Below are 17500 nucleotides of genomic sequence, written 5' to 3'. Positions count from 1 at the left end.
GTAAAATGCATTTTTTTTTTTTCTCATTCATTTTTTTATTTCCATATCACAGACATACAATCAAACACATCAGGAAACATGTTACTGTATATAGATACAGATGGTAAAATGCATTATAAGACTTAGATATGGTAAGATGTGGAAGGATTTGACACGTGGAAGACAAACTTCATAATAGTGAACCAGTACGGATTTACAGAAACCATGACAACACAGATGAAAGCCAGGGCATATTAAGGTGACATGGGAATACAACACCACAACCCAAACAATGGCGTTTAGGGACTCGGAGTCTAATTGGAGGATGTAAAAAGAGAGTCGGAGGGGATGACAGGTGAACAGTTCATTACAGGGTAACAAAGAAGGGGTAGATCACGGATATCAGGAAGAGGGGATTGGGTTTGGCTCCCAACAACAAAAGAACTACACAAAAGTCCAAACGAAAGCAGCCAAACTGGCATGACTTGTGCCAAAACGCGATGTGATGTTCTGGCACCTCTCTCCTCAAAGGGCAGGTTATGGGCCAGCTTTATCTTAAGTTGCAGTTCTGAACAGGAGAACAACAACAAAAACAAACCAATTAGGCGTACTGAGAAGGTAAGAGTACCCAGACACCTGCAGGAAATGATATGCCTGGAGCTGACACTGACAAAAGAAGATGGCAAATGATCTGTGGCAAATGTTTGACAAACAAGGAAAGTAGGAGGGAGAACTGTAGCTCACTGCTGGGAAGGAAGGCTACCGCAAGGATACCGGAAACAGAGCAGAGAGAGATCCATACACATTAATCCATCTGGGGACTGCATGAGTGCATGCCTAAGTATTCCATGCTTGCAGTCTCTGATGTAGGCCTACTATGGCACTATTGGCACTCTGAGATTCTTCTGAATGAAGAGTGCATTACAAATAAAATGAATTATTTATTATTATTATTATTATTATTATTATGGTTTTGGTGTTTGGAGCAGTCCACATCCTTACAGTAAGCAAGGTTCTACCAGAAAGCAGGGATATGAAAACAAAGCTGGGTTGTGTTTAAGTTAAATTAAATTAAATTAAATTTCTTCCTGAATTCTCTATCGCCATGGGTTTATATGCATTACGCATATTTTGGGCAGAAAAAAACATGTAAGGATGTGCAAGTCACTGACGTGAATCATTTTGTAGACTCCAGTGAAGTTGATGATTCAAGGAGCCATTCTAGCCAAATTAATGAATAGACGATGAGAGATGTTTCCCGTAAGAGCAGGGGGATTTGGCTGACCTCTTGACTTTAAGTAACTTAGTGGGCCTTGCTGACGGTATCTGGACTTCCACAGTGTGTTAAATATTAAAAGCACTTTGGATATGCCAAGTGCCATAACTGTAATCTAAACTCTATTGGATACGCCCGTCATTATCATGTGCTACTTCAGCAAACCTCTGTAGACGCCAAGATAATCTAAATATAGGCCTACTTATTTACATGACTCAGGGTTGGACACTACACTGAAAGCGGTTTGCGATGTGAGTCTAGAGCGCCCCCCTACGGCAGCAGTATGCCAACTACATATAGGGGAAACAGTTTACAGTAAGCATTCTTCACCATTATTCTACGGTAGGTTAATTCAATTGTTCGTATTTCACCAACCATCATCTGTGCATGCAAAAGATATACATTTGTATATAAATATATAATAAGATATCAACTTGACTGGTCGTTCTGCATTTGGAATTATAAAAAACTGTTAAGGTGAAAACAGGTCTTCTGCAGAAGAGAGAAAAACAATCTTTATCATGCCTTATTAATTTGCCATTTTGTACGCACTTGCTGGGTAGGCGCTGAGGTGCTATATCAACTGACGTAATGCCCTGTCAAGTTAATCATTTATGCATTTATGGCGTATATAACAGTCCCTCCTCTGCGATGACGCAGTTCCAAGGAAATCCCCGGAGTTGACAAGTGCGTTTGCCGTGTGCAAGAAAACACTTCCGACAAAGAGAGGCTTCATTATCGACACAAACATAAAAATAGCCTTACAGCGTAAGTTTTGATCGATTAGGTTTACCTCGACGACTCACTGGACCTTTAACTCTCAGGTAAAAACAAGAAAACGTATTTTTACAAACTACAAGGCTTGACGTGCAGGTGTAAACACTGTACTATAAACTACTATTACTAAGCTGACAGAAGAAACACGCTGCATAGTTACCGAAAACATCGTTGACACATCATGCGGATGCAACAAATTAAATTGTAAATGGGTAAATTTGATTATGTAGGTGGCCTAAGATATAAAAGGCCTACCACGACTGATATGTTATTCAAACTTTAAATGTGAATGTATCCGAGCTAGTTAGCCTAGCTTAGGCATGTGTTTACCTCTAGATCATTTAAATGTGTTGTCATTGTTCGTTCTCCTACTTCTGAGATACAATGTTTTTTCTAACGGGCTGTCTCTCTCTCGCTTCTGTTTTTTTTATAGGATATCAGCTCGGTTTACTTCATTGTCGTGAGTAGGCATCAACTCAACGTAACGTCGAGTTAAAGTAACTCCATTTGCGGAAGTGAAGCTCCGAAGACTCCAAAACGGCGACTCGCGGAGTGAAGACATCTTACGAAACGGATAGGCCTATAGAAAACACGCACCTTGCAGCGGAAATGTACGGCATTCCGGGGATGCCCGATCTTCTGCCGCCGATAGGCTCTCTACAACCGAGTACCATGGTCCTGTCCAACCACCTGAATGGCCGTGCAGATCAGAATGCACCTCACCGCCATCCGACTCAACAGAGGAATGTTCAGCGGGCGCCCAAACTGGGGCAGATTGGACGTTCAAAGAGAGGTAGGATATATGCCTATACGCATTGGAATTTCAAAAGAAGAGAAGTGAGTTTGTTTATGAAAAGTAATTTCAGCGCACACAGTTATAGGGTATAATTCTGTCATTAGGGTAGGCCTATATTTAGATAACTAAGACTAATCCTGATATTCATTGCAGTTGACCTGGGGGATGAAGATTTGGACATCATAATGAACAACAACAACAGACGGTTCCCAATTTCCATGGAGGTGTCACCTGTTGCCTAAACGTGAATGACTGTGCCAAATCTTCCCAGAAGCCTTTATCTTGTTAAAAAGGAGCCAAGCCTTGATCCATGGTCGTCGTTCATCTCACTCACATACTCCATGGTAAAATAATCTATTATCGTCATTATCAGGGGATGTAAGGCCATTCGCTGTTACCACTTCACCGTTGTCTTCATGTAATTCACTTTAAATACAACCACTTGGCTGCGGCATGAGATGGAATGGCTTATATCTGATCTGCATTTCAAAAAAGATGGTATGGAGCGTCAGGGCTTTTATCTTTTTTTTCTTTCGCACTTTACAAAATACACGGAAGGGTCATTCTCAACCGCACTGTCAGGGTTGCATATAGGCTAGGAGGTGACCATCATCGTGATTCTGTTACTCATTTAACAAGTTGGATATTAATCTTTTAGTTTTCCTAACGTGTAAACTAGTTGCGGAGAGGTTCTCAAAAAAAGTTCTGGAAGATTCTTTCTTTTGTATCAGGTTCATAAAGGTCACTTTATATGGATAATTCTTTCAGTATGATAATGAAGTTTTTTTTTTTTTTTTTTAAACTAATGTGCTCTCAAAGTAGTTGTCTGGTGACATGATTTGTGTCTGTAGTGTATGTATGATGCATTTTGACCTTTTTCATGAATCTTTGAAATATTTTTGCATGGAATAATTTACATTGTTTTGTAAAGTGCAATTTTTGGAAATAAACTATGCATGACTGTTGACAAATGCATCCTTTTAAAAGTACAAACCCATCTGTGACTTTTATTAAGGAATGTTTCATTGGTGGATGTGGGTCACCAACCAACTAACCATAACATGAGACAAAAATTTTATGTCCAATGGAATAAATGTACATATATAAAAACAAAGGTGTACAAACCGTTTTGTTATTTATCTAAACTTGACATTGAAGAATAAAACGGTCCTGGGAAATTGATGTGTTAAAAACATAAAATGATACATTCAGTAAAACAAGAAACCCATGGGTGTGACCTCAACGGGAGGCCAAAAGCTGTCAGTTCAACAGGCTGTCAGCAACTGAAATTATCTGACCAAAGAAAGCAACAGCAACTCCTGAACTAGAAATACATTGCCATCTTGCCCCCACTCACAAAGGAATGACTCATAAGAACAGAGCTCTCATGCTGCACCGACACCATGAGGTTCCTCGTCTGTAGATTAAGCCATGGACCTCGGAGTCTGGATTTCCTGCTCTGTAACAACATTCCTACTCTGGTATATCCATGGCCATGGCCATCCAAAACCACCTTCTTCCATTTCTCCACAGAATATACAATATATATATATATATTTAGAAATATAAGCACCTGTAAAAATCTAACACTTTGCTAACCTTGTAAAACTATTTATTTTCTTCTAGAGGACCTACTTAGATGTGTGCTTGTCATGAAGGCATTGACAATGTTGCTCTGCACACTGCCTTTCACACATAAGCCTCAGTACACAACTACCTAACCAAGGGGTCAGAGGTCAAACTCTCTTTCTCTGAAAGGTTTAAAAGTTCATAGAACCGGAAGCTAAAGTTAACTGACCTAATGTCTTAGGTAGACCATTAGTCGACTGGTTGCTAAGCATAAAGTATGCGTTGCCATGTCCTGGGTTAACTAGCAAATAATAATTGAGATGCATAGTTGATTCACCTGCTGGAGTACATACAGCAGCACCTGAATGTCCAGTCCGTTGCAGACTCTATGAGTGTTGATAGGCCTAGTTGTCGTTTCAAGGTCAACGTCATTAAATGCAAATATGACACAACAGAATGCAAAACAGCTGGAAAAGTGGTGAGGTCAGTGGAAAATCACACACCGCATTATTGTTTAAACCAACATAGAGACAGGGAAATGCAAAGAAGTCTGTTAAGATATCACAGGGGCAGTGGGATCTGCAATGGAAATGCAGAACACTTTGGGGAAATTCGGTGTCCATCTAACTAACTATTAAGACTGTATATGTTCCCTGAGGAACAACAGTAGTTTCTGTGAAGGCCCTGGACTTTGGGGTGAAAACATGAGATGGATTCTGAGTTCTACCCAATGAAGACGAGAAGGTAAACAGCCAATTAGGATATTTTTGTCATGTGTTTGTTCGGACCAAGGCAGCATGATAACAGGGCGGGGGACTCACTGTCGGGTACATTACAGGAACAGGATAGTGAAATCCTCCTTTGAGACGCAGCATTTGAGTGTGACAATGTTAGCTGAGGTACGTAGCAATGGAATAAGTTACACTCAGTTAACTAAAAATGTTTTTGTTCAGAGGTCACAAAAAGTAATATTTATTCTCAGTCCCTTTGTCGCACTGACCTGAGAGAGCGCAGCTAAAACACTGTCCACTACATTTAGACATAAAAACTTAAACTCAAAACATTGCTCTTCATAATACTTACTTTTCTCCACATGGTCATACTCGGTGTAAAACAGAGACTCTCTCTCTACCCTTAAGAGAATTCTTTAGTATGAGGGCAAAGTTTGTTCCTTGTTCTTGCTCTTATTACCACAAATTTCTTTAAACAAGCTGAAGTAAAAAAAAACAACCTAACAGTCTCAGTCTGTTGAGACAGATGAGGACAGGGAAGACCTGCATCCTCCCCTGCTGTTTTTCTTTCTGTCCACTGGAGGGCGCTCAGCTCAAACATACTCCTTGGCGCTGCTGGCGGTCCTTGAGACATTCTTGGGAGGGTATTTGGTCATCTGTTTGGCACCAGGACACGAAGCGGCCAGCATGGCCCCCCCAAGCACATCCAGGAAGGAGCCCCCCCACGCGATGAAAATAGCGGCCCCGAATTCAAACCTGCGGGAGAGATATTGAACAGAGTCAAGCCCTGTGACTGGAGACTGTTTTAGTGTTGCTTTTGTCAGTGTGGTCCAGTGCGGTGTATGAGTGTCTTAAATGTGGTGAGGCGTGTGGAATTGCATTCAGGCAATCTGGCAGGGCACCTACTTGGTGTTGGCTGGGGTGTAGGGGTTGTAGAAGGCACGGATGATGTTGTGGGCAAACCACGAACAAGCCACGATTGCACAGAGGCCTGGGGGGAAACCCACACACAGAGACACACACACACACACACACACACACAGAGATCAGAGAGAGATGTTAGAGATGTTAGATGTTAGAGACAGAATAAAAGACTGAGAGTGAGATTTATGTTCCTGTGATGAGAAGAGTGAAGACAAAGACATTCAGTTTTACTGCTTCTCTCTTTGATGGACCAAAATGACATGATAGTCATGAAGAGGGCACACGCAGACCAGACCTCTGGGTGACCTTTAGTTTAAAGACCCTCAGGCGATGTGGTGGCAGGATCTGACAGTGTGGCTTTTGGCAAAACCCTAAAACTCCCACCCACACATCTACAGAAGTTTACAATGCTGTTTGAGGCAGATGAATGCAAGGCTGTAGATCAGTGGAAAAAAGCCTCGCCAGTCCTGCCAACCCCCCCCAAAAAAAACCATCTACGACACACTAACACTCTGTGACTGTGATTGAAGCTGGACAGAAACTTCAAAGGTGTACAACACCACACACTCAAAGGCCACAGACTTCACACACAACTGCTGATTGCCATGAGTCTTACATAAGTTTCACCCACACTCTCTGTGCACATGCCCATTCTGTGGGTGTAAAGGGTCAGAAACACAAGCACCCTCACGCACATGTGACCGATGCATAGGTTGAGTGAAGTCATGCAAAAAAACATGACTATATAGGGAAGAGTGGGAAGTCAGTCTACACACACACACACACACACACACACACACACACACACACACACACACACACTCTCTCTTACACTCACACACACACACACACACACACACACACACACACACACACATACACACACACACACACACACACACACACTCTTACACTCACAAACACTTACCCCCTACGAGCAGTATAATGCCTCCAGTGACAGCGGTCCGAGACTTGCGCGCTCTATCGTCCGCTCCACAGGTAGTGCACTTCATGCCGATGCTGGCCACACCCAGTCCTGCGATGGACACGATGATGCCCACGATCATCAGGGCACGCGTGGCCTGGAGGGCATCTGAGAGAGGGAGAGATAGAGAGAGAGAGGGGGAGAGAGAGAGGGAGAGATAGAGAGAGAGAGGAAGGGAGAGGGAGAGAGGGAAGGAGAGAGAGAGGGGGAGACAGGGAGAGAGAGAGTGAGAGAGGGGGAGACAGAGGGAGAGAGAGAGGGAGAGATAGAGAGAGAGAGGGAGAGAAAGAGAGAGAGAGGGGGAGAGAGAGAGAGGGATGGAGAGAGAGAGAGAAAGGGAAGGGTAGAGAGAAGGGGGCAGAGTCAAATAAGGAAAGACAGAGAGATAGGATATAAAAAGACAGAGTTGTAGAAGGAAAGAAAATCACACACAAAAAAAGAAAAAGTGAAGATTATTACCAATTTGAATCTTCTATTGTGTTTCTCTGACAATCTACGGCATCGTCAACATGTTGTTGTAGGATTCTGTGCTGAGGAATCTAAACAATGTCAAACATCTGATAAACGGTTCTAAGAAAAACCAGTGGAGCACTATAAATTAGGCCCAATTAATGAGGCTGGCAGTGAAGTGCTCTCAACGCCCCTGGAAAGAGCTTTTGGTGGGATACTTTGTGTTTGTCTTTCCCAGAAATCCCCCCTTCTCTACCCAACATGCCCTATCCCATCTATTCATGTGCCTTTGAGGGAGGAGGGAGAGGGGCGATTAAAGTGTACAGTGGTGATCTGTCTTACCCATCGCCCCGACCCCACTCCACCCATAAAACTAGCAGGGCACCCCTCTATCCACCCAGAACCAGTCTGTGCCAGTATATTTCTGCTTTTGGGGAACTGGCTTGTGTGTGTGCACGCATGCAGATATGTGTGTATGTGTGTGTGTGTGTGAGAGAGAGAGAGATCAAATGTGCATTTGCTTGTGTGTGTGTGTGTGTGCTGGTGCATGTCTCTCTGTGTGTGTTCACATTTCAGAGTAGGAAGCATGAGGGGGTATAAGAATGGGGAAGGGTAGTGGTGGTGCTGGTGGTGGTGGTGGGGGGGAGTGAGCTACTGCTTTCCATTGAGAATTCATTAAAGTGCAGCCCGTCAATAGAAAGCCCTTCACCAAAAAATTTAAAAAGGGGCAGGGAGGTTTGGGAGGAGGTATTTAGGCATTTCAGGGGTACCCTCTTTCCCACAAACTCCCCTTCCTCCCCAGCCCCGCCATAAACACATTCTACCTGCTGCTGTCAGGTGCAGTTCTAACCAGCCAGAACTGGCAGCAGTCTGGGCTAATGGTTCCTACCAACTGAGCCATGTTCAACAACCTCCCAGCCAAGGAATGTTGGAAACTGGTGGAGGGAAGTTACCCCCCCCCCCCCCCTGCACACACACACCACACACACACACACACACAAACACACTACCCACCTTGTTTTCCACAACACCACACATAGGGAGGTGAGCACATTCTCTCACAGAACAATCTAATGCCGTTACCATGGTTTCAGGTAGGCAGTGACTTCCCATTACTTTGGGTACATAGGCTAGGCTGAAGGATAATTACTTGATGCCTTATCAACCTCAAAGTGGGCCCATTTCAAATGGGCACAAAATCCAAGAATCCAAAAGTAGGAATGTATTATAGTTGTGCCTGTGGATGGACTTTGCAAACTTTGGAATATCAAGAGAACTATTTTATTTTTTTAAACTATTTCATTCTTTAAAAAGTGTACATTATTCTATTTAAATGTGTCCACATGTAAGCATGGACATAACCCACACTTCTTCATGAATTATAAGGTGATGAGTTAAATAAACGGGCGAATTGAATTGGTCTGTTTATTCTAGAGTTCGGTCATTTGATCAGACAAGTTTAAGAAAAAATCAGAATGGCACAAGTCGGTGCGCCACCAACGCTTTGCGCGATGGCCATCTCCGTGTGAACCAATACAATGAGGTCATTGTGTTCTAAGACAAAGCGAATACTGAGCGGGGGTAATTAATAAACAGACCGGGGGTGACACCTTCATCAGAGTAGAGGCATTCATCAACATTGACATGCGGTTCTTACCCTCTGCACAATGGAGGAAAATGGACAGTAGGCAATTAGTTCACTGTATTAAATGCATTCAAATCGTGACATATAATGGATTATAATATGAGCGCAGTAATTAGAACCACTTACTGTCAAGCTGTAGAATGGAGTCATAGATTTTGCATTGAAGCTGCCCGGTGCTTTGGAAAGCGCACGACATCCACAGTCCTTCATACATGGCCACCGCCGTAATGATGCTGTCTCCTACATATGCGGACATCTTCCACTGCGGGAGGATGGTGCCGATGATGAGCCCGATGATCCCCATCAGAGAGAGACCAAATCCCAAAAGCTGGATCCCTGCGTTTGCCATTGCTGAGAGCGCACGAAAAGTTACTAAGTTCTGGCTAACTTGGCTGTGCTGTACCGCAGGACCCCCTGTTTTATCTCACCACAGGGTCACCTAGTCAACTGGTCTCACTTCTCTTTAGTAGTTGCGATATTCAATTACCTGAGGAGAGTCTAGTATTGATGCGCAAAGTCCTGAAACAAACTCTTGCTGTTCTGTGAGGGAGTCAGCGTTGACACAGCGCTAAAGGCAGTTCGCGTGCACACTCGTGTTGCTTTTCGAATAACACTCCGCAGTAGCGAACTCCTCCACGCGAACGCGCATTTTAACCTTCGCCGGGGGTGTGGAGGGAGGTGTGTGCATGATGCTCCGCCGCGCCACCAAGCACGCTCTGTTCCTGAAGACGTTGCGTCACAATGCGCCGTGGCTGCATGTTTTCCAGGTTATCACTCAGTGACTCACTCACTCAGTGTTCGAACATTTAACACTTTTTAGGAGACTGAAGATAAACAGTTTGTCTTGGCTATGTTTGTACTTTCCTCAAAGTTTCAACACCAAATAAAAAAAAGCTAAATGACCACAAATCAGTCAGAGGTCAACTGGCCAGAGTAGATTTTAGATACTGTGCCTTCATCACCAGACCTTTGGTGCCATTGCCTTTAAAGTAAAACTATGCAACAATTTTACACTTTTTGAGGTATGGTTTTATAGGCAACTAGTTTTGGTACCATCCTCAAATTCATTTTGATAGCATATATGGTCATGTGAAGGACAGATAAACACCTGTGTCTTCCCCACTAGCCATCACAGATATGCCCTATGTAGTTCTCTGTAACAGGCTGGAACACCCTGCAAAAATGGAAGAAAAGCTTTCACACACATGACATTGCCAGCTATACTGTCAAAAGACACCAGTTAGTGTGTTGGCAAGCTTCTATCGGTGTCAGCTGGGCTGTTGATGGTGTTTGCAAGGTTTTTGCATGACTTTTAGGTAGTTAGCTTACTAGTTTGGAACATAACTCTGTATTGCTGCTTTAACTCAGCGTGATAATAGCGAGATATACCTTTATATACTGTATCTGTATTTAATCCTATTCTTGGTAAATCTGTATTTGTACTTTTCTTGCTCTTGTTGTTTGTTTTTTTCATCCTTCCCTTTCAAGATATTTTTCCAGGTATTTCCCAGCTTTTTCACTTTCAGCTTAAAACTATGCCATGCTACAGATCTGTTCAATTCATTAACGGTAATGACACAAATTAGCATATAGCAAAGATTATGTATAAGGCTCAGGGTAGCCTACACAACGGTATGTATGTATATTTGGGTATATTTATGTATGTATGTATGTATGTATGTATGTATGTGTGTGTGTGTGTATGTATGTATGTATGTATGTATGTATGTATGTATGTATGTATGTATGTATGCATGCATGTATGTATGTGTGAGTGTATGTATGTATGTATGTATGTATGTATGTATGTATGTATGTATGTACAGTATGTATGTGAATGCATGTACAGTATGTATGTGTGTACAGTACCAGTCAAAAGTTTGGACACACCTTACATTTTTTTGAGAAGTGTTTTCTTTACTTTTATTATTTTCTACATTGTAGATTTATACTGAAGACATTTAAACTACGAAAGAACACATATGGAATGATGTACTAAAAAAAAAGTTGTATCTACCATGTAGAAAATAATAAAATCAAAGAAAAATATTCTCAAAAAATGAGAAGGTGTGTCCAAACTTTTGACTGGTACTGTACTGTATGTATGTATGTATGTATGTATGTATGTATGTATGTATGTATGTATCTAACGGCCAGCCCCAAGCAGATGGGTCTTTGAGCTGAGGTTGTGCTAAAGGTTTCTTCCTGTTAAAAGGGAGTTTTTCCTTGCCCCTGTTGCCTTAGTGCTTTAGGGGTTCAGGCTCGGGGCTCTGCAAAGCGCCTGGAGACAATTTCAATTGTAACTGGCGCTATATCAATAAAATTGAATTTTTAAAATTTTAGTTGTTAGATGTTAAATTCCTCTCACTGTCACATGCAAGTAGCCAGCGCCCTAACCAATATAAAAAACTGCCCAACCACAGATACAAGAATGCACAACTGGCTGGAGACAGCCGTAGCATGCGCAGCCCTCCTTCTTGCGCTGTCTGTAGCCCACAAGTGCTAAACACAACAACATGACTGCACAACCATACAACCTGAGCCGCAGGATACAACATCAACAACAACAACAACAAAGCTGCCTTTGTGAGCATCTCACTGGGGGTTTTTAAGCAGGCGCCCTCCTTCATCATTGTGTCATTGAATTAGGCCCATGACTCCTCCAGAAAGCTCAACAGTGGTGTGTGGCATCCCAAAGCCAACCCCTTCCATACGCATGATGGGTTACAATACATGCCACTACCAGAGATACACCTCAAGATAAACCTCGACAAGATTCCACCTATCTCAGTTTTAGTTCAGGTTCATTCACGACCCCAAGCAGTCTGCAAGCGCCTCAGCTACAACCACTAGCTCACCTTTTCAGAAGTCTCAGACAACTCCTTTATAGCTCATTTGCGTGACCATCCTCGAAAACCAAAATCCAACAGAAGCGTTGTGGTTGGTTTAGCTACAAAGCCTCTATCTCCACTGGTCTCATGTGTGCTTGCCAACCTTTTCCCCTTGCTTCCGCTATCAGTTCCGCATCCTTTTGTTTCTTCCTTTCAAAGGCTTCCTCAATCACATCTTCAAAGGCTTCCTCAATCACATCTTCAAAGGCTTCCTCAATCACATCTTCAAAGGCTTCCTCAATCACATCTTCAAAGGCTTCCTCAATCACATCTTCAAAGGCTTCCTCAATCACATCTTCAAAGGCTTCCTCAATCACATCTTCAAAGGCTTCCTCAATCACATCTTCAAAGGGAATTGTTAACTCAATAAAGTAAAACAGTGTGCTCACACTCAGAATACAACACCATGTCTTGTCTCTTAGCAATAGTCTCAACAATACACTATAACTTGAAGTTGTTTATAGACATCAGCCAGCAACCTCCAATCCCAAGTTTTGCCCTATTTTCCAGTACTGTTTGTACGTCCCTGGTGTTCACTTTTCTGCCCCTCTTGCAAAAAAGAAATGCTACTGTCCCTATCTTTAACGGGCAAAGTGTTAGCCTCAACTCATTTATTTGGAGACTCCTCATTGAAACTGTGGACTAGAAGCTCATCAACTGCGGACTAGAAGCTTGTCAACAAACTGTCTGTTTATACTACGCTAGCAGTGTTTTTAGCCTTCGAAGATTTCCAAGCCTCGTTAGAGCCCTGTCCTCAGGAGGCCTTTGGATTGGTTTGAATTTTGAAATGCCATCAAAAACACAGTCATCAAAAAGTTGTTGATATTTGAGCTCAACAGCCAATTCAAATAACACACCTCCCTTCTGTGCTTCTGAAGCAATGTGTTGATTGGCTGGAAAAGTGTATGTCTTGGTCTGAGACCAGGATTTAAGGCCGAAATATGCTTTGCAGTTGCTTCGACGGACTTGTGAACCTTTATAGTTGTCCGTCGGTAGGTGGGTGTCGCAAAGCAATTAAATAAAAAGATGGGGAACCAAACTCCGTAGATAGTCGTATTTGTACATAAAAGTTGTTTGTGTGACTTTTTTTTGCTTAGATTTTTTTAAAGTTACAGAGAAATAGACACTGTGCAATGTAAAACCCCCATTATTGTAACTGAAAAATACGTCAGGGGTTTTGCGAGGTGTCTGAGCCAGCTATCTAATGTTAGCATGCTACTACCCACAAGGTAAACAGCGATAAAAGTTGTTTGTTTAACTTTATTTTGCTTAGATTTTTTAAAAGTTACAGAGAAATAGACACTGTGCAATGGAAAAACCCTGTTATTGTAACTGAAAAATACGTCTGAGGGGATTTGCAAGGTGTCTGAGCCAGCTATCTAATGTTAGCATGCTACTACTCACAAGGTAAACAGCATGGGTTGGACCAATCACAGCCCTGGGGTCTCCTGGGCTGTCCGTCATTTCGACGGATAGTTAGAAAATTTGGGTGGTGCACGTCAGGCCACGGAGCGGTGCTCGGAGAGGGTTTGCAACGACGGAGAAGGCTCTGCGTGTCTGCGTAAACGGACGACCATAAATTGGGCTTTAGTTTGTTTCACATTTACAGAGCCAGGACTGTGCACGAACACCAGCACACACTGGATAGACAACTCCAGAAATGAGAGGAGAATTTCACTGAATTCGTCCACGTCCACGTTTAGTTCCACATTTCACATTTGTCCTCAGGTGACTATCTAAACCTTAACGGTTTCCTCCCCTTAAGCCCAGTAACCCACATATGTACAGTGATGTATAGATTGGCCCTGGACAGTGATGTATAGGCTGGACCTCAACGGCAGTGTAGTTTATGTCTTCACGCTTTGAGGCCCGGTCTTAAAGGCTTTTAGTGCTGGAGACATGCTGGAGTCATTCAGCAACTGCCTTAGCAACCAGGATTCAAATGATGCCCGGCTAACACATGACAGTGTTTTCCATATAGACTACCGTATGTTGTGTGTCTAGGGGGTGAGAAAGGCCCATATATTCTATTCGATAAGCATTTATGTTTTATGATGGTAATGCTAAGGAGAGTTATGCACCTGGACTTGGTGGGATCTTCCTTCTCCTTCATCATCTTCATCATTACCATCATCTTCATTGTCCTGCCCACTGCCATCATCCATAATTATGACAGCTCCCTTCACCGTGCTCCTCCTAAACATGACTGCCACCATCCTCATCCTCATCATCACTACCATTGTCATCATCAGTACCATCACCATCACCTCCATCTACATCATCATCTTCATCATCATCATCATCACTACCATATTCTTCCTCAACATCACCATCCTCATCACAAACATCATCACCGTCCTAAACATTACCACCACTACCATCATCCTCATCCCCACAATCATAATAGTCCTCATCCCCACCTACTGTATATTATAGATGTATGATACATCTAGCGCTGGCTGTTGATCATCAGTACCATGGATTCCTAGCATTGGCACCAGGGACTCACCATGGCCATCTGTCCTGTCTCTGCACTTCATCTAGTGACCTCCACACTTCCTGCAGCAGTAAGGGAAGAATAAGGGGGCAAGGCAGCTTAACAAAGGGCAGCATTATTCTCCCCCACTAACCCGGCGCCCAACAGATCCAATGATCTCACACCGAGGAAGGGCAAACAATATTCATACAACCAAGAGGAAACAATAAGCCTAATCAGAACAGGAACTCCACTTCCACTCGAGGAGCTAAGTCAGCACCACTGCATGGTCAGCTAGCTTTAGCCAAAGATGAAGGGAGGGCTGTTTTTTCTGCATGTTAGGCACATTTGTTCACATCATGCCCCATGATGCCACCCCCTGCCCCCCAACTTCATGCCAACCCCTCCTCTACAACCCCTAAACCCCCGCCCCCCCAAAGAAACAGCCAGGCCACGGCTGGAAGGAGAGGCTTAGGGCGGGAGCGACAAAGCAGCCATTGTCCAAGACTCTCGGCTTTGCTGGAACACTGGAAGCCTCCGCTGGAAGCTCCAGAGACAAGCAAGAAGGTGCGGTGGAGGAGGAAGAGGAGAGGAGGAGGAGGAGGAGGAGGAGGAGGAGAGAGGGAGTGAATAAAGAGGGTGAGGGTTCAAAGGCGGAATTTGTGTGTGTGTGAGTGTGTGTGTGTGTATGTGTGTGGGGTGCTGGAGGGTTGATGGAATATTTCTCTTTCCCAGTTCTCTATGTACACCTTAACATAGACACAAAACATGAGCTTGAACTACATGAAAAGAGGCGCATCTGGACTAGCAGACTCCTTAGAGTGGTGAAAGTGGTGGACAACAGAGAGGAGAGGAGAGGAGAGGTAAAGAGAAGTTAGGAGAGGAGAGGAGAGGAGAGGAGAGGAGAGATGGGAGAGGAGAGATTGGAGAGGAGAGGACAGGAGAGGAGAGGAGAGTAGGAGAGGAGAGGAGAGGAGAGGGGAGGAGAGGAGAGGAGAGGGGAGGAGAGATGGGAGAGGAGAGGACAGGAGAGGAGAGATGGGAGAGGAGAAGACAGGAGAGGAGAGAGGAGAGGAGAAGAGAGGACAGGACAGGAGAAGAGAAGAGAGGAGAGGAAAGGAGAGAGGGGAGATGAGAAAATATGAGTTGAGAGCAGAAAGTACAGGAGAAAGAGGAGAAGAGAACAGAGCGAAAAAGAAGGAGGGAGAGTAAAGGAGAGGAGAGGAATAGAGGACAGGATTGTGTGGGGAGGCAAAAGGGTTCTAAGCAAAGCCCCCAATTTACTGTAAAACCCCCACCCAACATACTCACATGCTTAGCTCTTGCCTACACACACACACACACACACACACACACACACACACACACACACACACACACACACACACACACACACACACACACACACACACACACACACACACACACACACACACACACACACACACACACACACACACACACACACACACAGTAACACACATTTGTTCTAACTTACAAGATTTATCTCGACCTGCACTTGGCATCTCTCCACACCATGTTCCGAGTCACTACGGTAACACAAAAGGCACCTACAGCCCTCCCTTCCCCTCTCTTGCCCTCCGCCCTGCCACCCCTACCTACTCCTTACCCCCATCCCCGCCCCTCACCCGACCCTTCTGATTTTCTTTCACCATTCCTCGTTCCCGTAAACACACATTCGTCTTTCAAGGCTCTCAATGGGGGGGACGAGGCAAACAGCTAAATCACCCCCGACCAGCACGGGGGCAGAATGTCCCCCTGTCGACGGGGCAGGCTGTTCTGCGGGGCTGTCGCCATGGCTTTTGAAGGCGAGCAGACCAAGAGAGAAAAAAAAGGGAAGGCTGGTGATTAAACTGCTGTAAGCCCCTTTGGAGCCTGCTGAACCGTTAGCAATAAAACATGCCACCGATGGGATTTTCTCTGAAAAAAGAAACATTTCTACTCAGCCATCTCTTTCTCTCTCTCTTTCCCTCTTTCTCCAGCCTCACTCTGTCTCTTTCTCTCCCCCTCTTTCTCCCAGCTCACTCTGTCTCTCTCTCTCTCGCCCCCCCTCTCTCTTTTGCCCCGCTCTGTCTCTCTCTCTTTCTTCTGCTTGCTTTGCTATTTATTTGCCCCCGTATTCCTTGAAGCAGGTTATGTAACTGATTTGGCTCATAGTGTAGAGGTACTCGTGAGGGCACACTGAACTCAAAAGAGGCACGCTGGGTTCAAACTAAGCACATCTCCTCTTATTACCCGCTGATCTCAAAGTCACTTTATCCAAACAGTCTAGTTATTGTAAAATTGCTGCACTCTATCAAGTGTCATTAGCTCCATTCAAATACAAGCTAAAGCCACCTGTTGGTAAATGCTGCTGGGACAACAATTGACTCAGCTGTGGCCAGAAAATAATGATGTTCATTTCAAAGCACTCGTAAAACTGGAAAACAAATTGCAAAAGGTGCATTCCGTGGAAAGATGATGGTGCTTTACTGAACGACAGCCACTCTCAAGATCCGCAAAGGTCTTAAACCATACAGAAGTTCTGATCGGTGTTCAGAATTCAGCTATAGCCCTATCCTGATTGTCTTAGAGAGAGATCTCATCCATTGTTTCTAAAAACCTGAGAAGGTGTGAGACCACTGGTTTAATTGGCCATACAATGTCTCACAATGCCCCCAGTCTATGCACAAGGGCGGCAGAGAACCTTCACCTGGTTGGTCCTTTACGAGAGAGATGTGGTTGATGAGAGCTATGGGGCTGTTGCTAGGCAGCACAGAACTTTAGGACACAAAAGAACACAGAAAGAGAGAGACACACAGAGAGAAGCCTGGTCGTTTTTAAGTAATGTTGCATAATCTGTTGATGAGGAGGGGTGAACTTCAGGGTAATGATGGTGAGCATGCATCTGACATGGGACTGGGAAAAGACCTGCCACTTGAAGAGGACACAAAAGATAACAATCATCCTCCTGAATAACTAACTCGGTACTATAAATTAT

At 43.9% G+C, this 17500-nt stretch overlaps 1 protein-coding gene and 2 long non-coding RNA genes across 4 annotated transcripts in view; 1 reads left to right on the top strand and 2 right to left on the bottom strand.

The window, feature by feature from the left end:
* Nucleotides 1-2766, bottom strand: part of LOC116224638 — a 6180-nt gene extending 3414 nt beyond the window's left edge. The window contains exon 1 of the long non-coding RNA XR_004165665.2: nt 2630-2766. This is a non-coding gene — a long non-coding RNA (uncharacterized LOC116224638). The remainder of the gene's footprint in view (nt 1-2629) is intronic.
* On the top strand, nt 1082-3817 carry LOC105903107. Of its 2 annotated transcripts, XR_004165664.2 has the most exons (4): nt 1583-1597; nt 1894-2079; nt 2466-2825; nt 2982-3817. It is a non-coding gene; the product is annotated as an uncharacterized LOC105903107 (long non-coding RNA). The 2 variants fall into 2 exon arrangements; XR_001162510.3 differs by having other exon boundaries at nt 1082-2079.
* On the bottom strand, nt 3807-10109 carry cldn7a (claudin 7a). The gene is made up of 4 exons (XM_012830826.3): nt 9259-10109; nt 6981-7145; nt 6035-6119; nt 3807-5884 (listed from the first exon to the last, which is right to left on the bottom strand). The coding sequence occupies exons 1-4, from the start codon at nt 9479-9481 to the stop codon at nt 5722-5724; spliced, it is 636 nt and encodes a 211-aa protein (XP_012686280.1). The 5' UTR covers nt 9482-10109; the 3' UTR covers nt 3807-5721.
* Between the last annotated feature and the right edge of the window lie 7391 nt (nt 10110-17500).

This window comes from Clupea harengus, chromosome 18 (assembly GCF_900700415.2).
Source record: "Clupea harengus chromosome 18, Ch_v2.0.2, whole genome shotgun sequence".
Taxonomy (NCBI): Eukaryota; Metazoa; Chordata; class Actinopteri; order Clupeiformes; family Clupeidae; genus Clupea; species Clupea harengus.
This window is presented reverse-complemented; position numbering and strand designations above follow the sequence as displayed.